At 32.9% G+C, this 24,042-nt stretch overlaps 1 protein-coding gene and 1 long non-coding RNA gene across 3 annotated transcripts in view; one reads left to right on the forward strand and one right to left on the reverse strand.

Moving 5' to 3' along the window:
- LOC127724640 (nuclear pore complex protein Nup205-like) overlaps positions 1-24,042 on the reverse strand; it is a 263,442-nt gene that overhangs the window by 209,752 nt on the left and 29,648 nt on the right. For both annotated transcript variants that reach the window (XM_052231664.1, XM_052231663.1), the window contains exons 3-8: positions 18,191-18,362; positions 15,823-16,044; positions 11,001-11,086; positions 6,804-7,029; positions 4,567-4,731; positions 4,070-4,182 (exon numbers count right to left, since the gene is read on the reverse strand). In XM_052231664.1, coding sequence (XP_052087624.1) covers positions 4,070-4,182; positions 4,567-4,731; positions 6,804-7,029; positions 11,001-11,086; positions 15,823-16,044; positions 18,191-18,362 — 984 coding nt within the window. The remainder of the gene's footprint in view (positions 1-4,069; positions 4,183-4,566; positions 4,732-6,803; positions 7,030-11,000; positions 11,087-15,822; positions 16,045-18,190; positions 18,363-24,042) is intronic.
- LOC127724787 (uncharacterized) lies at positions 21,299-22,246 on the forward strand. The gene is made up of 2 exons (XR_007992692.1): positions 21,299-21,864; positions 22,021-22,246. It is a non-coding gene; the product is annotated as an uncharacterized LOC127724787 (long non-coding RNA).

Here is a 24,042-nt window from a genome sequence, read left to right on the forward strand (position 1 = left end):
CACTGATCTATGAAATGAGGTCAAGGTCAGGTGAACACTGTCTGAAGGACATGTAGACATTGCAAGGGACCCATATACCAAATATTGTTATCCTATTACACATAATAATTGAGATTAAATTGTAATTTTACACGTACATGTAATAATAAAATGCTCCTTTGGGCGCAGCTTGATACGACCGCAGAGGTCAAACCCTGAACAGTTGGGGCAAGTATGGACACAACATTCAAGCTTGATACAGCACTGAATTTGGATTGTGATTAAATATTTGACACAGCATAGGTTTCTGACACAGAATGAATGTGGTCTAAGAACTTAAAAATTTTTAATTTACCTATTCAAAACATATCATTATTATTTGCTTTTATATAAAAATCAGAAATAACCAATTTAAAATGGAAAATTTTAAAGAAAAAATTAGAAAAAAAGGAAAAAAAAATCCCCCCCCCCCCCAAATTTTTTGAACCCCTTATGATTCATCACCCCCCAAACTCAATCCCAGCCTTCCCTTTGTGGTATGGTACCTTGCAGTACAATTTCATAAAGATCCATACACTTACACACAAGTTTTGTCATGAAACTAGAAAAATGCTTGTTTTTGCCCCATTTTTGGCCCCTAATTCCTAAAATTTTGAGGCAATTACCCCCAAAATCAATCCCAGCATTCCCCTTGTGATATGGAACCTTGTGGTACAATGTCAGAGAGATCTATACACTAACACACAAGTTATGTCTGGAAGTTACAAAAATGCTTGTTTTTGGCCCCTTTTTGGCCCCTAATTCCTTAACTGTTGGTACCATAACCCCCAAAATCGATCCTAACCTTCCTTTTGTGGTATTGAACTTTATGGTTAAATTTCATAGAGATCCATTCACTTAAACTAAAGTTAGAGTGCGAAAACCAATGTGTCTTTGAACGATGACGACGACGCTGACGAGGACGACGACGCCAACATCGTACCAATATACGACCGCAAAATTTCTTTGTGGATGTATAAAAATTATTTGGGAAAACTCTTGACTTTTCATCTTAATATGTTCATAATCACATAAAATATGTATTCACCAAGTTTTATCTATATATATGAACACTAACTAGACATCATTGAGATGGGAGCCATCTCTGTGGGCCCCGCTGTAAATAACGTGTGGTAGGAAATGGGGTTGTCAACTGAAACCAAAGTTTTTGACCTTGACCTTTGACCTAGGAAGTTTTATATACATTGTGACACACCCTCTGGTGTTGGTTAATATACATGTCAAGTATAAACTTTGAAATCATAACGGTTCTCTAGATATAATAGAGAGGACACAATTTGTTACAGACGGAAGGACGGACAGACTGATCACTATAGGGCGACCCGCCACTAGGCAGTGCCCTAAAGGAGAAAATTGAAAATTATCAATTTCATTATTAGAATGACTATTTCAGGAGTGGAATTAATGTCATTTAAAGTCTTGTTCCCTTATCAATTTTTAACAACATTTAAAGCATGTCAATGACTGTTTTGCAAAGCTAATATTAAACCATCTTTTAAAGGGGCACTAGCTTCGAGATATATACGACATTTAAATTATGATATTTTTTTGTTCAATCGTTAATGAAAGTGAAATAGTGAAATAATAATTCGCTATTACCAGCCAATATGGTTCAATTTTGTCAAAATAAGCTAAGAAACATCAATGATGAATTATTCACTTGCAAGTGAATAATTCGACCTCATTGAATCCGTATTCATGTGAACTTCAATTTAACCCCTTAGCTAGAGATGGATTATGCATGATTGATGCGTGTTAGGCGATTAAAAGAAAAAAATGTCAACATTGAAAATGAAACAAAGGTAAATTATTTGATTGACTGATTCGATCCAAAAAACAAATCATTCTTATACAGGTTAAATCGAAAATCAACTTACTTTTTAACCTTGAAATTGAAATCATACAGACATAAACAAATCTATTTGCACGAAGTCCATATATCTATTTATATTTATGTTTATGTTTATATCATGTTATGTGACCGTGCGGTTGTTTTCCTGGTCATCCCGATAGTTAATTAGATGGCGTCTAGACTAAAATACACACCAAACGAAGCTACATATTATCAACCCTATGCCCTGTAAATTGTTTATTTTAGACTTTTTATAATTTGGATAAATGTTTTACATTGTTATAAATCTAATATGAGAATATGAAAATATATAACTGATACTATGATGACAATATATGAAGGTTTTCTGACCTTTTAATTCTAGCAAACATTTCTCCCATTAGGCCTGTGTTATTACATACAATATGTGTATTATTCTCTGACAATACCTCATGAAAGAGTGGTTAAATTCATGGTAAAAGAGGGCATTCTTTAAATCTATTTTTGTTATCTTCACCTGAGTGCATTTTAGCCTCTAGGGTTCACTGTTACAGGTGTTAATATGGATTTTTAATATAGAAATGTGAGTTTAGTACACACAGATTAAAAAGTTTTTTAATTTTCTCCCGTTTTTTGGGAGGATGGCAATTACATATAAATCACCATGGAATATTTCATTATCTTTTGCAAAAAAATTATGACATTAAACATGTTTTTCACATACCTAATCCATGGATAAGAAGGTCATATTAACAATATAAAAGATTGGATTAAAATTAATTGATTAATTTAAAAAAACAAGTTACTTTCTTTGAAAAAAGAAAAGCAATATGTGAACCTGAGATCACTGACTGGTCACCAAAAAATTGTTGTTGGATTTGTTTTGCTTTTGATTTGAAATAATTGACTGTGAATAGAATAAGGTAATGATGATGCTAAAACACCTTTATTGAAAATATGTAATTGTGCAGATTCTTGCACAATAAAATCGCTGTTGGATTTTTGGTGTAAATAGAAAAGTGTATACAGCTACCATTTGAAATAACCTTTTAAGGCTTGACTATATTATTTATAACTTGGGAGTGTAAATAATTTTTTCTTCATATTTAATACAAAGTTTTAATCATATTGCACAGACCAATTGCAATATAAATTTTAACACTCAAGTTTGCTTTATTGAATACATTTATTTTATCTTTCATATCTTCATATTTTGTTTCCTGGATGCCTTCAATTATTCTTATACTCATTATTGAAACTATTTGTACTCATGGTAAAGGTGGTATAGAGAAATTGCAAGTCCAATTTTCATGTGAAATGTGACTCTGTGGCATGCAACTTATAATATAATAAGATTTCATATTTTGTTCTTGAGAGTAACACACCAGCAGCTGGTTGTACGAACGTGTCATTAGTCTAATGAGTCATTAAGTCTTCATTAGCCTAATGCATCATAAAGGCTTAATGAGGACTTAATGACCCATTAGGCTAATGCCACTTTCATACAACCGTCTGCAGCTTCATAAGGACCACTTATATACTGACAATTAATTTGGTTTCATAAAACATCTCAAATTTTAAGGAATTTTCCTGAAATTACTTTAATCAATCAAAATTGTCTACAGGAAAAACGTAATTTTGAAGAATGTCTTGTTTTTAGAAGTTTTATAGATACCTGTAAATATGCTCTCTCAAAAAAAAATTTAATAACATAAAATATACAAAAAGATATTTTGTAAAAGTCAATAAACTCATCATAGATACCAGTTAAAAATTCTGTACGCCAGTCGTGAGTTTCGTCTACAAAAGGACTCATCAGTGATGGTCGAAGTTAAAAAGGCCAAATATATGTGATCTCTTTCACTGCTCATTCAAGCACTAAGGTGGGGGAAAAAAATAATTCTGAAATGAACTGGAAATTATATTGACGTGAATAAAATCTGTGGTCTGTATTTTGCATTCAAAATCTGTGTAAAAAATGGAAAATCTGTAGTGGTAAACACCTCTATGGAAAAGTTTGCGACAATTGGTAACACAGGTTTTGATTGGCCAATAGAAAATGATTAAAACACCGAAATACAGATAAAATGAATAAAAAATCCAACCCTACAAAAATATTGTGTGGTTCAATGATTTTTCAGTGAATCGTTTCACCACTAGAAGAAGGAACATCAATAATATATAATTTTTCAAATTTACCTCATGATGGAAGTTTTCAACAGCCACCACTGCATTATCAAGAAAGTGGAAAACATTATTATCTGTTGCCATTGAAATGACTATTTCATCTTCTTCACAATATTCATTTACACCTTTAAAAAAAACCCAGATTAGTCCAACTCTACTATTGCATACCAATTATGTGTAGATAGTTTAACTAACTGTATGATTTTTCAACATTCAACTACATTCAAAATTTGATAAAGTTCTTCATTTATCTTATGGTATGTTAGTATCATCTAAATATTCAATTCTAGCTAAGATAAAGCCACTCTTAACAATTTCTTAAAGCTTTAATCATCTCTTTTTTATGCAATGAACAGCAATAATGAAAAACATGTTCTTTATGTGTAAATTTGACCTTGTACTTATGTTGCAATAAATAAAAGTTAAAAGTCTGTGTTTTTGAAACAAGATCTGGTATTATACAGACAGATTAAATGGTGAGAGCTACTTCCTAATATTTCATGGTTTACCTGCTGGTGTTTGGTATTGTGATAACTGTCTCAAAGTCAATCCCCATGAAAGTTGAGCAACACCTTGAAGACCAGGAATGGACCATGTCTGGTCATTTGTTAACTCTTTGTGGACATCAGCTATATATGTTCCATCAGTAATAAGTGGTAATCTTCTAATGTAATCTGTAAGTACACACCACTATCAAATTTGGTCCCTGCTATGAGAACATGTAAGCAAGCACAACAAAATGGATAAAAATCCATTTTAGAACAACAAAACATATCATATCAACAACAGATATGTATTTTTAACATAACAAGATGGCTCTGTTAACTATTGCTCACTTAAAATATTCAACAGTAAGTATTTGGTAAAGGGAAGTTGATGAGCCATCACACAGTATAGCATGCTCACATAAAGCTTGATACCAAATTTCAGGAAGCTTGGATTCATAGTTCCTGAGAAAAATGTGACAAAAATTTTGTACATGGCCCGTATTGGTAAGAATATAATAACTTAATAAGTATTCCGTAAAGAGAAAGTCTAGTGAGTAATTGATATGAATACCAATTACACTGTATGACATGCTCACATGAAGCTTGACACAAATTTCAGGAAGCTTCCTTCTGAAGGATAAAGGAGTGATGATGTTCTTTAAGGTGAGATTCAGTTTTTATTGCATTACAAATATTGTCAACTTGTTGTTAGATTGACATGGATGACAGGATTCTTATTGCATTATGGATAACTTTAACTTGTTTTTAAGTTGACAGGGTCTACAGCTTAATGAAAACCTAGTTGACACAGTAAACAGGTTAATAGGGTCTACAGGTTAATGATAACCTAGTTGACATGGTGAACAGGTTAATAGGGTCTACAGGTTAATGATAACCTAGTTGACATGGTTAACAGGTTAATAGGGTCTACAGGTTAATGATAACCTAGTTGACATGGTTAATAGGTTAATGATAACCTAGTTGACATGGTTAACAGGTTAACATTTAGAATTGATCAATTTTTATTCCAAAAAAAAATTATTAGTGGTTTATGAAATTAAAATATCTAACAGAGAGAAATGCACATAATGCATTTATGCAAAATAGTTTTAAAAAAGAAACAGGAGCACATTATTACCAATAATTAAATAATACATAGAAATTAAATAACTGATTTCTCCAACAAGTTGGCTGAATATTTTTTCTGAAAGAAGAATGCTATAAATACAGTTATTCATAGCAAGGAGTTAATTGGAAAGCTGATGCTGCATGAACTTGAATGGCTGTGGTGGAAAGTGAAGTTGAAAAATTTTCAAAAAATTAAAAGGGGGACAGGTACCAGACTCCATGTCAACCATGTCAACCTTGTCAATCATATCCACCTGTCGACCTTGTCTACTTTGTCAACCATTAGTTTTTAATAGATTGAAAAGATTGAATAAGGTGAAGATTGATGGTCTGTATTCAAAATTATATTTGGCGTCCGAATTTTATATTTTTAACAAAATATTTGATCCATATACTCCACATAAGGCTAATTTTCTTATTTTTACATAATAATTTGGGTGACACTTGCTGTTTCACAATTGCTCTGTTGTTTGACAGGCACACTTGGGTTTTTCATCTTCACATTGAAGAACTTCATACCTTGACATTATTAATAATATTAAACAAAATTTACTTTTCATTTGATTTTTATTCAAAAAGTGGAGAAAATATAGAAAAATTATTTATCCCTATATGACTATAGCATGGATGAATATCACAGTATCTAAGGCTAATGAAAGTGAAGCATGAAAAAAATGATGACCTACTTTTACCTGGTTGATTACCTATCAATTGAAATTTACTATTCATGAAACATCTTTGATGATAATATTTGTTTTCAAGAGATTGTATATAATAGATTCACGAGTTTGATTTAGAATAATGTGCACGGTTAGGGTGACATGTCTACCTGTGAACTAGCATGTTAATATTCTGATTGAGCATGTCTCCTCTACAACAGGATTCATATTCACATCAGATTAATATATTCTTGTCATGATATGCCTTTAATACTAGCCACTGGAAGACAGACTAAACCAAGCAATTTCAATCTATTGTTCCACAGATATATTGTTTATCATATTTATGTAAATCTATCTATTCATTAAAACTGTAACACAAAATACTACCTAAATAGACATGTTTGACCCAACCATAAGATAATTTGGAAATGAAACTTTTTGTTATCTTATAATGAGCTAGGTGTTTACCTGAATTATTGTCATCTTCTAGAACACTGACATCAAAACAATACAACAAGGTTATGATTAGGCAGAGAGTAACTAAATCCAATGTCCCATCAGCAATACAACTTCCATTTTGTTTTAGGGAGGCTATCAAACGTAGGGTATCCTCTTTCTCTAAAGGACGTTGTGAGGACAAACAAAATAAACAATCTGCCAGAATAAGTTTGATCTCACTGTAAATATCTTGTAGCTGTAATAAATAATATTAACAGATGAAGAATCAATGTAAGGTTCATAAAATATCAGTTTCCATGTACTTTAAATATGTTGTCATCAATATTAATTTCTTAAATTGTACAAGAAGCTAACACTTACTGCTATTCTAAGCTCCACAATGTTATGTCTTGCCTGTTTTACTCATCAATTGAATGAAATGTCTTGCCTGCTTTACTCATCAATTGAATGAAATGTCTTGCCTGCTTTACTCATCAATTGAATGAAATGTCTTGCCTGCTTTACTCATCAATTGAATGAAATGTCTTACCTGCTTTACTCATCAATTGAATGAAATGTCTTACCTGCTTTACTCATCAATTGAATGAAATGTCTTGCCTGCTTTACTCATCAATTGAATGAAATGTCTTACCTACTTTACTCATCAATTGAATTTATGTTGAAAGTATTTAAAGATAAAGGTTTACTACAAGTATCACACAAATTTAACATTTTTAATGATCTATGTAAATTATATAATTTGTATAAAGCTATTTTCTATTTTCAAGGGCCACAACTTCTGCAATATTCACAAAACCATAATGAAACTTGTTCTGGTGAAACACCACAGATTGGGGCACGGTCAGAAAGCACATACCAGAAAGTAGTACATATTAAAGACAAAATAGTACCTACCTGGTAAGCAGGTGTGTAACTTTTAAAATATGTAGAATATTTTGGTAATTTTGGTATCAAATGCAAGTTGAATGACTGGTGATCATTGAAGAACACTTTTGACTACAAATTCAGAATAATAAAAAAAGATCATGAAATTTAAAGAGAGGGGTATATTTTGCCTGTTTCTCAGATCTGAAGTACCTGTTTTGGGAACCAGAATGCTCTTATCTGCAATTTAAGGTATGTTGATTTTTACAGTAAAATACAAGCTAAATTATATATATAATTAGTGCTGTGACATGAAATGACTGTCACTTTATTTGAACTTAAGACAAAAGAGCTATGAATGCTTGAAATTGAAGAATTAAACATAGAAAGCAATGGGACCAATAATAAGTGGTGTGCCTCCTTCATAATCTGTAACTTCATAGGATATAGATATAGGAAGATGTGGTATGAGTGCCAATGAGACAATACATGTATCAAACATCCAATTTTGGCTTCTCTGCTATATCACAAAAGAAACTATCAGTGTTAAAGTGTAATGTTGACTGCAAAAAATTCAAGTTTATTTATCAGTAAAATCCACCACTGACCAGGAAAGTTCATGATTTGAGACAGGCACATAAATATGTGGCTGGGTAAACTAATTTTTTTAAATCTTTACAACACCCACCTTTCTTCTTTAATTTCAATTAGAGGACTCACAAAAGTAAATGAAAATAAATGTGGATTGTGTCCACATGTGGACACAGATGATGCCCCCGCTTGCATATCATATAGATATAAAGGGATATACCTGAAGAACGGTAAAATTGACGCTACCCAAATTTGAACTTGATCTGAGTTTTGTGGTAATAAGCATTGTGTGTAAGTCTCATAACATTTGGTTAAGGCTAACTTAAGAAGAGAACAGAAACTAAAAATTCAGCAATTTTTCTATTTGTAAACACGCATAACTCTAGAACGGTTGTGTATAAGTTTTATAACATTTGGTTGAGACAAACTAAAGTTAGAGAATGGAAACGAAAAATTCAGCAATTTTTATGTTTATAAAGGGACATAACTCAAGAATGGTAAAAGTAATGCCACCAAATTTCATACTTAATCTGTATTATGTAGTAATAAGGATTGTGTGTAAGTTTCATAACATTTGGTTGAGGCAAACTAAAGTTAGAGAATGGAAACTAAAAATTTTGCAATCTTTCGATTTATAAAGGGGCATAACACAATAATGGTTAAAGTGACACTATCCAAATTCAATTTGATCTGTGTTTTATCAGTGGAAGGCAAAATTAAACATTGCATTGTATAAAGCATTGATTGTAGTTGATTCAACTATAATCAAGGACAAAGGAAGATAACTCCAATTTTAATAAGAATTACTTGAATAACGACATTGATATTTTTAGAAATTACATTTAGTTAAGACAAACTCAAGTTAGAGAACGGAAACGAAAAATTCAGCAATTTTTTCATTTGTAAAGGGGCATAACCCTAGAACAGTAATCAAAGTGCTTGTAAGCACTGAATGGTAAAGATTGCTTTAATTTATCAGTAGGAAGTAAAATTGAATATTGCATTGTATAAAGCATTGGTTGTAGTTGATTCAACAACCATTATGCAGAAAGAAAGACAACTCCAGTTATCAAAGAAGACTTTAAAATATTTTTGGAAATGAAGGGTAAAAATTGCTTTAATTTATCAGTGGAAGGCAAAATTAAACATTGCATTGTATAAAGCATTGATTGTAGTTGATTCAACTATAATCATGGACAAAGGAAGATAACTCAAATTTAAAATATTTAGAAAAAAAAAAAAAAAATTTAACAATTATTCCATTTGTAAAGGGCATAACTCTAGAACAGTAAAAGTGACGCCACCAAAATTCAAACTTGATCTGTATTTAGTGGTAATAAGCATTGTGTATAAGTTTCATAACATTTGGTTGAGGCAAACTAAAGTTAGAGAACGGAAACCAACTTTGGGACGGACGGACGGACGGACAGATGGACATACAGACGGACAAGGGTAAAACTTAATGCCCCCTCCGCTACGGCGGGGGCATAAAAAATACAATAAAAGAACCCATGCACATATTTTTACTGTTTAAGGGCAATAATTCCAAAATATTTAATTTTGGTATATCTGAACTTTTTCATAAATATCTTACAACAAATGAAGACATGAAATTTTCTTTATAATTTTCATTCCAAAGGGGCATTACTCCTTTAAAAATAGTTGATTGGCAGTGATTTTATAACTCATCAAAGAAAACGTTGATATAATATAACCCTTTGATAAAAATCTCATATAAATCTGGCTAAAATCCTACATGTGAAAGCTCTTACAAGATAGGACTCCTGGTATTTCTATATCCCCTGAACAATGTTGCAGCAGGGGACAAAAATCATAACAGAAAAGTAATTCACTCTATATAAGGAGAAATAATTCTTTCATGCCATGCTTTATGCTCATTTTAACATGGGTAGGCATTATATTTGTCAATATCTTTATACTGAGCGTTAGCGAGGTGTAAAATATTGACAAATATAATGCCTACCCATGTTAAAATTGCATAAAGCATGGCATGATAGAATTATTTCGATTCTGACAGGAATATTTACAACTTTTGTACTTCAAAGCAGACCTATAATACACATTCAAAAGGCAACCATTTTGATTTGATGAACCAAAAACATTATAAAAAATCAATAGCTGAAGGATAAAAAAATTACAATATATACGTAAACTTACTTTTAGAATGATTTTATTTAAATTTTCTAGCGGGCAACACCAACAAAACTGTCCATTTCAACCTCCGGCGTTGTTCAAAATACAACTGACGTTGCAATTTCAATTGTGACATCAATCACGTGTAGCCCATGTATTATTGTAATTAGAACATGGCTTTGTTTCCAAAGCGAAAGAAGGACGTCATATTAGAATAGATAACAAAATGAGATCAGATTTGCATCAGATTTTTTCTGACATCACTTTTCCACTTAACCCAAATTTTCCAAGTTAAAAAGGGCACAACTATATAATGGTTAATGACTCACTGCCCAAATTCTAAACTCTGTGTTTTGTGGTTCTTAGCAGTGTGTATGAGTTTCATTAAATTTGGCTGAGGAAAACTAAGTTTAAAAGTGCAGAAAAGAAAATGGGACGAACTGAAAGACATTCAATGGTAACACTTAATGCCCCTTCGCCTAGCGGTTGAGGCATAAAACTGGTTTAATTGCATGAGATGAATCCACTAACATAAAGCTACTGATCAAATAGTATTTGTCAGATCTTTAGATTCTGTTTTTCATATCAACTTCTTACCTGTTTTTTATGCTTGGGAGGCCCAACAGCTCGAGCAGATTGTAATTTGTTTAGCTGTTTATTCCAATCCATCTCTGTTAATAAATCTAAAACAAAAGCATGGTATATTTACTGTGACAACATATTTTTTTTTTTTAATTTGAAATTTGGTAAAAGTACTTCAGCACAGAAGATGATTTTACATGTAACAAGTAAATAATATTTACTGTAGTTCTTACAAGATCAAAGGAAAATATAAATGGAGAATGTGTCCCCATGGACACAGATGATGCCCCCCCCCCCCCCCCCCCGCTTGCATACAACATTATAAAGGGACATAACAAAGCATTGTGTATAAGTTTCATAACATTTGGTTGAGGCAACTTAAGTTAAGAGAACGGAAACTAAAAATTTTGCATTTTTTTCCATTTATAAAGGGGCATAACTAGAGAATGGTTAAAGTGACCCCACCAAAATTCAAACTTGATCTTTATTTTGTGGTAATAAGCATTGTGTGTAAGTTTCATAACATTTGGTTGAGGCAAACTTAAGTTAGAGAACGGAAACTAAAAATTTTGCAATTTTTCCATTTATAAAGGGGCATAACTCTAGAACGGTTAAAGTGACGCCACCAAAATTCAAACTTGATCTGTGTTTTGTGGTAATAAGCATTGTGTATAAGTTTCATAACATTTGGGTGAGGCAAACTAAAGTTAGAGAACAAAAACCAATTTTGGGACGTACGAACAGACGGACAAGGGTAAAACTTACTGCCCTCTCCGCTACGGCGGCAGCATAAAAACTGCAAAATTTTCTTAAAATTACCATATTAGTGGCAGCAACCCAACAATGGGTTGTTAGATTCATCCGAAAATTTCAGGGCTGATAGAACTTGACCTAATGAACATTTTTACCCCATGTCAGATTTGCTCTAAATGCTTTAGTTTTTGAGATGTAAGCCAAAAACTGTATTTTACCCCTATGTTCTATTTTTAGCCATGGCGGCCATGGTTTTTGACGAAACAGAATATTAAACAAAAACTTTATTCTAGATACCCTTAGGATCATTCAGCTTAAGTTAGGTTGGAATTGGTTCCGTAGTTTCAGAGGAGAAAATGTTTGAAATAGTTTACACAGTACGGACGACGACAGACGCTAAGTGATGGCAAATGCTCACATTTCCTTTGGAAAGTTGAGCTAAAAATTACTGATATTCTGCAAAATAAATTTGTTACTACATTAGAATGTGAGGAAAATTGTCTTTAGTTAATTTTTCATCAATTTATTTCATTAAAAACATCATATTCCTTTCCAAATCCCTTGTCAAACTGTTTATTTTTGTAAATTTTCCTTTATCCGTCATGGAAATATTTATATGAATCACAGACATTATACAAACCAACTATGAAGTTCCTAAGTCTGGAAAAATGATAAAAAAATCATCAAACAATCCCATAAAAGCATGTTCACATCTTCAACATATGTGCAATCTTCCTGTGATGTTTCCCGGATCTGGGTTCAAAACTGTAAGAAGCTGATTACACAAAACGTGTACCCTCTTTCATAAATATAACAAGAGTGTACATGCTGAAATGTCTCGCCTGATTAACTGACCATTGATTTTATGTTGAAAGTCTTAAAGATAAATGTTCTACTACAAGTATCACATAAACTTTTTTAAAGATCCCTGACAATGAGGTCAAGGTCAGATAAATCCTGACAGACATGTACACCTTACAATTATTCCATACACCAAATATAGTTGACCTATTGGCTATGGTAATTAAAATAAACTGCTTCTGCGAGCGCAGCTGGATACGCCTGCAGAGGTCCAACCCTGAATAGTTGGGGAAAAATGGACACAATATTTGCGCTTGATACAGGTCTGAATTTGGATTGTAATTAAATATTTGACACATAGTAGGTTTCTGACACAGAATAACTGTAGTCAAAGAACTTAGTATTGGTTATATGATTTGAATTTGCCAAAAAAAAATTTTCTTTTTAATTTCTGAAATCTGAAATGAGAAAAAATAGTCCCCCCCCTCAAAATTTCTTTTTTACCCCCCCCCCCCCCCCCCCCCCAATTTTTTTTCACCTCCTCACCCCCTTTTTCCAAAAAAAAAATTCTTTCCCTCAAGATATGGTCATAATCTCAATTCAAAAATGGAGTTTGCAACCATAATTACCCATTTAAATACATCATAAAAGTTTTAAAATAGAAAATGACATACATAATCATGGCTAAAACTAATATTCCTAAATCAGCATTTTTAAATAGTAACTTCTAAAAATAAATTGACAGCTAACCACCTCAAGACAATACAACATTTCTTCATACATAATTTAAAAGCAGTGTAAGGGAGGTTATCCAAACATAACATTGTACTTTTTTTTTAATTGTCCATTAACCAGGAAACCCTTGTTTTTCCCCCTTTTTTGTCCCTAATTCCTAAACGGTTTGAGCCATAACCCCCCAAAGCCAATCCTAACCATCCCTTTGTGGTATGGAAACTTGTGGTATAATTTCAGAGAGATCCATACACCGTTCCACAAGTTATTGTCTGGAAACTATAAAATTGCTTATTTGGGCCCCTTTTTGGCCCCTATTTCCTAAACTGTTAGGACTATAACCCCCAAAATCAATCCCAACCTTCCTTTTGTAAATATAAACCTTGTGTTTAAATTTCAAAGATTTCTATTTACATTTACTAAAGTTATTGTCCGGAAACCAAATGTCTTCGGACGACACTGACGACGACGATGACGATGTGATACCAATATCATCGGCAAAAAATTTTGCGGTCATATAAAAACAGACCAAAACACAAAAACATTGACCAATGAACCATGAAAATGAGGTCAAGGTCAGATAATACCTGCCAGACAGATATGTACACCTTACAATCATTCCATGCACCAAAAATAGTTGACCTACTGCTTATAGTATTTGAAAAACAGACCAAAACATGTAACTTAACATTGTCCAATGAACCAAGAAAATTAGGTCAAGGTCAGATGAAACCTGCCAGACTTGACATAAACCTTTGACAATCATTCCTTACACCACATATAGTTGACCTACTGCTTATAGTATCTGAGAAACGGACCTAATCACATACCTTAACCACTGATCCATATAATGAGGTCAAGGTCAGTTGGACTCTATCTGTCGGACATGTTTTTCTCCGACTGTTTATGACGTCTTTACACTAAATCCATTGGAGGTTGGATGTGCTCTGATTGATAATTTAGTCTTAGATGCATGATTTTTTTTTATTAGTTGTTATTGGCTTTGAACTAGCTGTCAGTAACTGCGAGTACTCTCAGATCTGTACTTAGTGTCTTTTTATTGTTGGGATGTAAAAGTACCCGTCCACGTCCACTCTGTATTTTTGTTAGATGTATTTCTATTTGTATCCATTTGATGATTTAAGCCTTTTCAACTGATTTTTATAGTTTGTTCTTATGTTGTACTGTTACACCACTGTCCCAGATTAAGGGAGGGTTGGCACCTTCAAACTAGTTTAACCCCGCCACATTCTGTATGTGCCTGTCCAAAGTCAGGAGCCTGTAATTCAGTGGTTGTCGTTTGTTGCTGTGTTACATATTTGTTTTTCATTCATTATTTTGTACATAAATTAGGCCGTTAGTTTTCTTGTTTGAATTGTTTTACATTTGTCATTACGGGGCCTTTTAAAGCTGACTATACAGTATGGGCTTTGCTCATTGTTGAAGGCCGTACAGTGACCTATAGTTGTTAATTTCTGTGTCATTTGGTCTCTTGTGGAGAGTTGTCTCATTGGTAATCATACCACATCTTCTTTTTATATGTAGACCCTTCAAGGAACCCATATACCAAATACAAATGTATAGTTATCCTATTACTCATTATAAGTGAGAAATTCACATGACAAAAAAAACTATAATTTTTTTCAAGCAGTTGCTGAACCATGAAAATGAGGTCAAGGACAATGGACATATGACAGATGGAAACTTCGTAACATAAAGTATATGCATACAAGGTATGAAGCATCCAGGTATTCTACCTTCTGAAATATAAAGCTTTATACAAATAGCTTACACAGCCGCTGCAGGATAGTAATCCCTATGTCTCGCATACTGTGACTTTCATCATAGGTGAGACAAAAATTACTTAAGTTCCCACTTGTGGAAAAATGGGAAAAAAATCTGTAAACAATCCCATTATGGCAGGTGCACAACTCCAACATATGTTCGATCTTCCTTGTTTCAGGGATCTTGGTTGAAAACTAGGAGGAGTTGATTACCAAACAAATTAAGTACCCTCTTTTCCCCGCCCACCCAAGATCACCATACCATAAGCCTGTTTTGGACTTTGTCCAACCCAGCCAAAAACTATGAAATTTGCTAAAAACAAACATTTCAGTGGCAATAACTCAAAAATGGGTTGTCTGATTTTGATGAAAGTTTAATTGAAATTAGACCATGACCTGCAGACCATTTTTTCCACTGTCAGTTTAGCTATAACTGCTTTAGTTGGGGTTTTTTTTTTCAGATATAAGCCAAAAAATACAGTTTACCATCCTATGTTCTATTTAAAGAAACAGTGTCCATGTTTGTTGTTAGATCAAATCCCTGGATTCATGTATAAACTAGATTTCCTAAGAACAATCAGGTAAGTTATATAAAATGGCTGAGTAGTTTCAGAGAAGATTTTTTTTTTAAAGTTTACAACAAAGGACAACAACAGACCCAAGTGATGGCAATAGCTCACAGTAGAAAATCAGTAGTATTTAAAAGAAAACTGTGAAGTGTATTCTTATAACATTCAGAACAGTCCAAGAGTTTTTCACCTTCATACCTAAAATCTTATTAACAAGTTTATCTTTGATAATCAACTGGTCTGTGTATTGTGTGATCTTATTTGTGAGGTCAGATGAAAGCTCCATTGTCCATGTACGTCCCTCTCTGCACTGTAATAAAGTCCTTAAAGAATTCACTATACTTTTCTGACCATCAAAGTATAACAATACAGCTATTAAGCCCCTTGTTAATCCAGGAAATTCTGATTGTTTACGGTCACCTAAAAACATAAAAAACAGACTGAAAATAATGAATTCATTCAAAACACTTACACTGTTTTAATAGGATTATATAACATTTGAAAACAAAACGTTGGCTAACTTATAACTATATTACTTCCAAATTATCCTTGTATGTTGACAAGAACACAACACCCTGTAACCCAAGCCACTCAATAAAGTCATTAAACAACTTTTTTTTCATGCAGTTGCTGCATTTTGCTATAAATACAGGTTTAATTCACCAGTTTCTACATAAGGAAATGCCTGTAGCAAATCAGGAATACGACAGTTGTTTTCCATACATTTGATGTGTTTGAGCTTTTGATTTTGCCATTTGATAAGGGACTTTCCATTTTGAATTTTCCTTATTTTTGTTATTTTACTTCTTTTTATAAGAATCTTCAAAGCATCAACCCTAGTATTTTCAACACAGATTTGATTTTCATCTAAGTTCACTCTGTACTCAATATTCTTGTTTTTTTCATACTTATATTTGATGTGATTTATACTTTGGATATCTTGCATGGGGGTTATCAATCTGATATGGATGATTATCACTGTAAATTAGCTTATCTGTAATTATCGAAATGTCTTAAATAACGAACAGTAAATTTCTAACTATATTTATACTGTCCTACAGAGCTTATCATCATCAACACTAAGGAAACAGAAAATTTTCAAATAAATCTGTCACTCCAATTATAATTCTGTGATTGATATTAACCACATGCTTTGTTATCTGATAACAGGTGAAAATTATCAAAATACACTTAGTGTAATCAAACTTTATATATATAATTAACCATTTCTGTTCAAAGGGAAATAACTCAATCATATAATAAATATCACTTTTGGCTACTGAAAGGTCTACAACTCAACAACGAGAAAAGCCAAAATAGTGAAAATTGAACTTGACCTTCATTTAGTCACAGGAAACAACATATATAAATTTGAAAAAATTTCATCAAGGCGTATTCATGATATTGAACGGACACTGTTTGGCAGCCGCAAGCCTGCCGTACATCCCCAAATCAATAGCCGATATTTCCTTCAAAAATCCGGTTAAAAATCTGCATACATATATATATGTCAGATATCAGAATGAGAGTTTTTATTATTGCGATACTCATCCAGTTCCATTATTCGCATTAATTGAAACCTCATGATAATTTTTAAATTTACAGTATATACCGGTATGTGATAGCAGTTTTATTTGGTTTATATGAGCAAGTTTTATTTTTTTATTTGTGTTTGGTTTGTTAAAAAATTCCTGCTAGTTTAGATTTGAAAGACCAAACTGGCACTATTGATAATGTTAAATAGTCATTGAAAACAATGGCAGAAACTGATCCAGTGTGAACAAGGTGAGCAAATAGACTGTCATATACACATGTACAGGTACCATCATCTAAATGGTCTGGATGCATACAGTAAAAGTCATATTGATTAGTAAGAATATAAGTAAAAGTTAATGAATCAGTTACTTTAAGAAAAGAGATAAAGTTATCTCTGATATTACATCCTTCCCATTTTGACTTTCTTAAACATATGTTGTCCCAGTTTGGGTCACATCTGTTCTGTGTTTGCATCATGCATCAAAATGAGTTCTGTGAATGTGTAATAACATCATGGACAGTTTTCTTGGAATTTATGCAATTACCTAGGATATATGTAAGAAGCAATTTTGTTATTTTTGAAACAAAAGACAATTTCCTAAAATTACAAAAATAGATAAATTACGCCGCAACAATTTATGGATTAGGACAACAAAAACTCCTTTGCATGAATTGGATTTTTTTAACACTGAAATGGATTGGATTTTTTATAGTTTTTATTGAGTAATCACACAAATATGCAGCTTATCTGGAGCTCTGTGGCCTATATAGTGAGATATACCCCAGATGTGATATTACCAGTACCTGACCTACAGCTGAATGATCACTTCTGTAAATTAATATGATGATAGCTGATCTATAAAATGACCAAACTTCACAGCATCTGATACTTTTATTATTCAGATCTTTATATGTCACTTTTGGTATTCCAAATGAGTGAATGCTTAATAGAGGGTTGACTGTACATGCATAAATATTATATTAAAAGTTATTATCCTGGCTTATAATTTCAAATATTCAGTGAACTTACCGGCCATTAACAGTTCTACAGCAGCTATTTCACTCATATCAAAAAGGTCACTTATAATAAGAGATTCCTCTATAAATTCTCTAGGAAAGGTCTGCTTTATCTGTTCCCCCTTTACTGGAAGGCCATCAATGTTAGACTTTTTAACTGCATCTCTGTACAATGGACTCTTTGGCTAAAATATTCGATGCAATGCAAAGTATTCATAAAATGATAGAGTTTTCCCAAAAAATGTACAAAAGTGTATATATATGTTACAGGCATTTTCTTAATTTAGGCGTTTTGACAAATGACTGAACTTTCAGGCAATTTACAAAATGCCTAACCTTGACAGGCATTATATAAAATGACTAAAAATACCTAGTCATTTTCTAAAATGACTGGAATTTTCAAACAAAACGCAACAAATTGCCTCTTCAGTTTCAGGTAATTTATAGAAAAAGAGTATCATTGAGATATGACCAAAAACATGATATCTTGCAAAGTAAATACCTAATGGTACAGTCAAATTAGGTTTATTCTTCACATGCCAACTCCTGGCTGGGTCAAACCAAAGACTTTAAAATTTGTATTTGCTGCTTCTCCGCCAAGCACGCGGCATTAATGAGTAAGAGCAAATACTGGTCGGCTTATAGTCAAGAGTCGGAATAATGTGTCCAGGTAAGGTGACATGTCTTCCTGTGGACTGTTACCTTGTGAACTAGCACATTAAAAATCTGGCTCAGCATATCGATCTAGTACAAAGCAGGGTAAATATTCATATTACATTAACATGATCTCGTCCTGAATATGCATATTAATTTGCCGCTGGACGTTAAGCAGCCATCCATCATCATCATCATCAAATGCCAACTAGGAAAGTGTGTATGTATGTCAGTGAAACTACTTTAAGTTCGTACTTACTTTGTATTTCAGATAGTAATTGTATGTGTATTATGACTTTCTTGTCATGGCAACAGAAGAACAAATTATTCTTACAATAAAACAAAATCAACAAATAAATTTTTAGAAAATCTAGATTCAAAACAAAAGTGTGGAATATGAAGCAGAGAAAAAGAAGGATGCTGTTTGATTGACATATTGTTGTATGTTAGCGTTCAATGGCAAATATTTTATGCTTATTTAGAATGAGAACAAATTGATTATAAATCAAATAGGTAAGTTTTGAAATGGATTGATCGGGTAAAGGACAAGAATTTTGACTGCGGCTTGAAAAGAAAGTATGTTGGATAGGGATAGATGTTACAGCTTAACGAATTCCCATAGCATTGGTTTCACCATACAAGGTTGTGTTTGGTTGTAAAGTAAAGATAGGAGTATCTTCATCATCACTGCCTCAAGGACATTCTTAGATCTTTATAAGCTCTACGAATTAAGGCGACAGTATACGTAGTATACTAATGCTAGAATAAACAATGACCCAAGAAGAGACAAATGAAGGGACATACACAGGGTAAGATCTCCTGCTATACATGCATCACCCACTATGTGACGAATCTGATTCAGTCTGGTGAATGCTCCAAAAACAAAATGCCTAAATTGAGAAAATGCCTGTAACATATACAGTCAAATTTGTATAATAAAGGTCACCCTAAAGACCAGAGAAAACTTACCTATAAAAAAGATAACCTTTGGTCTAAAATTTAGAATGCATAGGTATTAATAGAGTGACACAATAAAATAAACTGTTATCACAGAGATATGTCTTGCCTTTTTGTACTTTTGATAATGCAAATGTTGAAATTAAAATAGCATAGACTTATCATAAGTCGTTCCCTTTCAACAAACCTAAACAAACATTGACTTGTAAACTATGTAAAAGTTTCAAAATCAATGAACCATGATGAGGGGGTGGGGCTATATAATCCATGGAAACAAGACTTGCAAATGCCAATACATTTGCATACCAAATATCAAAGCACTTAACATTAGCGGTTCATCTTAAACTGATCTAATCACAAACTAATACTTGTAAACTAAGCAAAAGTTTCAAAGTCAATAGACCATGACTGAGGGGGCAGGACCAAATATTCTCCATGGAAATGAGATGTGCTAATGCTTATACAACTGAATACCAATTATCATTGACCTACCACTAACGGTTGAAGTGGATGTACTGCAGATCTAACAAGATGTGTTGAAATGAAATGATAATCAGCATAGCGGAACGAAACATAAACTTGATCTGTAACACATTATGGTTAACTCACATACTAATAAAATGCTTCGCAGAGCGCAGCCTGATACGACCGCAGAGGTCGAACCTTGACCAGTTGGGGCAAGTTTGGACACAATATTCAAGCTTGATACTGTCTGAATTTGGATTGTGATCAAATTTTTGACATAATATAGGTTTCTGACACAAAATAAATGTGGTCAAAGAGCTTAAAAATTTGAAATGGGACATTCATTTTACCTAGAATGGTCTGATATCCAAAATCTAACAACATGGTTAGATTCAGCATATAAAAAAACACCAAAAAATTTAATTTTAGTTGAAATCAATCAAAAGTTTAATTTTGGACCCTTCAAACCTTAATATGGACTAATTTGAAAACAGGGCCCAAAACAAAAAATCTAAATACACAATAAGATTCAGCATATCATACAGCTGCAATCATTCAGTTTTTGATGAAATCAAACAAAGTTTAATTTTGGACCCTTTTGACCTCAATGTAGACCAATTTAAAAATGGGGCCCAATATCCAAAAAAGTAATACAAGGTAAGAACCCCCAAAAATTAAAGACTTTAAATGAATCCCATTGAAATTGGTTAAAAGATTTGTATTTATTTTCAATTGAAGATTTCTTGCTATTGCACAATACTGTGCAATTGAAGATTTCTTGCTATTGCGCAATACTGTGTAATTGAAGATTTCTTGCTATTGCGCAATACTGTGCTATTGTGCCATACTGTGCTATTGCGCAATACTGTGCAATTAAAGATTTCTTGCTTTTGCGCAATACTATGCAATTGATAATTTCTTGCTATTGCCCAATACTGTGAAATTGCGCAATACTGTGCAATTGAAGATTACAAAAACTTTGAAGAAAAAAAATATGAACCCCAAAAAATTGGGGAAAAAAATCCCCCCCCCCCCCCCCCCCCCCCCCCCCCCAGTACAATTTTAGAGAGATCCATACACTTACACACAAGTTATTGTCTGGAAACTAGAAAAAATGCAATGAAGTTTATTAAACTAAAGTTATTGGCAAATTTCCAATGAAATTTATTAAAAATAAAGTTTTTGGCAAATTTCCAATGAAGTTCATTAAACTAAAGTTATTGGCAAATTTCCAATGGAATTTATTAATAATAAAGTTTTTGGCAAATTTCCAATATACATAATTTAAAAGCAGTTTAGGTGAGATAAACAAAAAAGCTCCATCAGCAACATTTTATATTGGCAAATTTCCAATGAAGTTCATTAAACTAAAGTACTTGGCAAATTTCCAATGGAATTTATTAATAATAAAGTTTTTGGCAAATTTCCAATATACATAATTTAAAAGCAGTTTAGGTGAGATAAACAAAAAAGCTCCATCAGCAACATTTTATATTGGCAAATTTCCAATGAAGTTCATTAAACTAAAGTACTTGGCAAATTTCCAATGGAATTTATTAATAATAAAGTTTTTGGCAAATTTCCAATATACATAATTTAAAAGCAGTTTAGGTGAGATAAACAAAAAAGCTCCATCAGCAACATTTTATATTGGCAAATTTCCAATGAAGTTCATTAAACTAAAGTACTTGGCAAATTTCCAATGGAATTTATTAATAGTAAAGTTTTTGGCAAATTTCCAATATACATAATTTAAAAGCAGTTTAGGTGAGATATTCAAATGAGTTTCAATTACCAACCTTACACTGCCTTTTAAATTATGTTTTGTACTTAAGTAATTGTCCATTAACCTGGAAACCCTTTTCCCCCCTTTTTTGCACCTTATTCCTTAACGGTTTGAGCCATAACTCCCAAAGACAATTCTTACCATCCCTTTGTGGTATTCCAATATCCAAAATCTAAATCCATGGTTAGATTCAGCATATCAAAGAACCCCAAGAATTCAATTTTTGATGAAATCAAATAAAGTTCAATTTTGGACCCTTTAAACCTCAATGTGAACCAATTTGATAACCGAGCCCAAATATCAAAAATCTAAATATATGGTTAGATTCAGCATATCGAAGAACCCCTTATATTCAATTTTTGTTGAAATCAAACAAAGTTTAATTTTGGACCCCGATTTGGACCAATTGAATACTGGGCCCATAATAAAACAAGAGTGGACACGCTGAAATGTCTCGCCTTCTTTACTAACTATTGATATTATGTTGATAGTCCTAAATGAAAGCTTTACTACAACTATAACATAAACTTAACATGATCCAAGAAAATGAAGTCAAGGTCATATAAACCCAACGAGAAATACATGTACACCTTACAATCATTCAATACACTAAATATAGTTGACCTATTGCTTATAGTTTCTAAGAAACAGACTTAACCAAGAAAACTAAACATTGACCAATGAATCGTGAAAATGAGGTCAAGGTCAGATGAACCATGCTAGGCAGGCATGTACAGCTAACAATTCTTCCATACAACAAAAATAGTTGACCTATTGCTTATAGTTTAAGAAAAACAGACCAAAACACAAAAACTTAACTATAACCACTGAACCATGAAAATGAGGTCAAGGTCAGATGACACCTGCCAGTTGGACATGTACACCTTACAGTCCTTCCATACACCGAATATACTAGACCTATTGCTTATAGTATCTGAGATATGGACTTGACCACCAAAACTTAACCTTGTTCACTGATCCATGAAATGAGGTCGAGGTCAAGTGAAAACTGTCTGACGGGCATGAGGACCTTGCAAGGTACGCACATACCAAATATAGTTGAACTATTGCACATAGTATTAGAAAAAAAGACCAAAACTCAAAAACTTAACTTTGACCACTGAACCATGAAAATGAGGTCAAGGTCAGATGACACCTGCCCGTTAGACATGTACACCTTACAATCATTCCATACACCAAATACAGTAGACCTATGGCATACAGTATAAGAAAAACAGACCAAAACACAAAAACTTAACTATAACCACTGAACCATGAAAATGAGGTCAAGGTCAGATGACACCTGCCAGTTGGACATGTACACCTTACAGTCCTTCCATACACCAAATATACTAGACCTATTGCTTATAGTATCTGAGATATGGACTTGACCACCAAAACTTAACCTTGTTCACTGATCCATGAAATGAGGTCGAGGTCAAGTGAAAACTGTCTGACGGGCATGAGGACCTTGCAAGGTACGCACATACCAAATATAGTTATCCTATTACTTATAATAAGAGAGAATCTAACATTACAAAAAATCTGAACTTTTTTTTCAAGTAGTCACTGAACCATGAAAATGAGGTCAAGGACATTGGACATGTGACTGACGGAAACTTCGTAACATGAGGCATCCATATACAAAGTATGAAGCATCCAGACCTTCCACCTTCTAAAATATAAAGCTTTTAAGAAGTAAGCTAACGCCGCCGCCGCCGCCGCCGCCGCCGCCGGATCACTATCCCTATGTCGAGCTTTCTGCGACAAAAGTCGCAGGCTCGACAAAAACCAAGTACATGTTTAGATTCAGCATATCAAAGAACCCCAAGAATTCAATTTTTGTTAAAATCAAACTAAGTTTAATTTTGGACCCTTTGGACCTTAATGTAGACCAATTCGAAAACAGGACCAAAAATTAAGAATCTAAATACACGGTTAGATTAGGCAATTACCCCCAAAATCAATCCCAGCCTTCCCTTTGTGGTATGGTACCTTGCAGT

Source organism: Mytilus californianus, unplaced genomic scaffold (assembly GCF_021869535.1).
Source record: "Mytilus californianus isolate M0D057914Y unplaced genomic scaffold, xbMytCali1.0.p SCAF_14, whole genome shotgun sequence".
Taxonomy (NCBI): domain Eukaryota; kingdom Metazoa; phylum Mollusca; class Bivalvia; order Mytilida; family Mytilidae; genus Mytilus; species Mytilus californianus.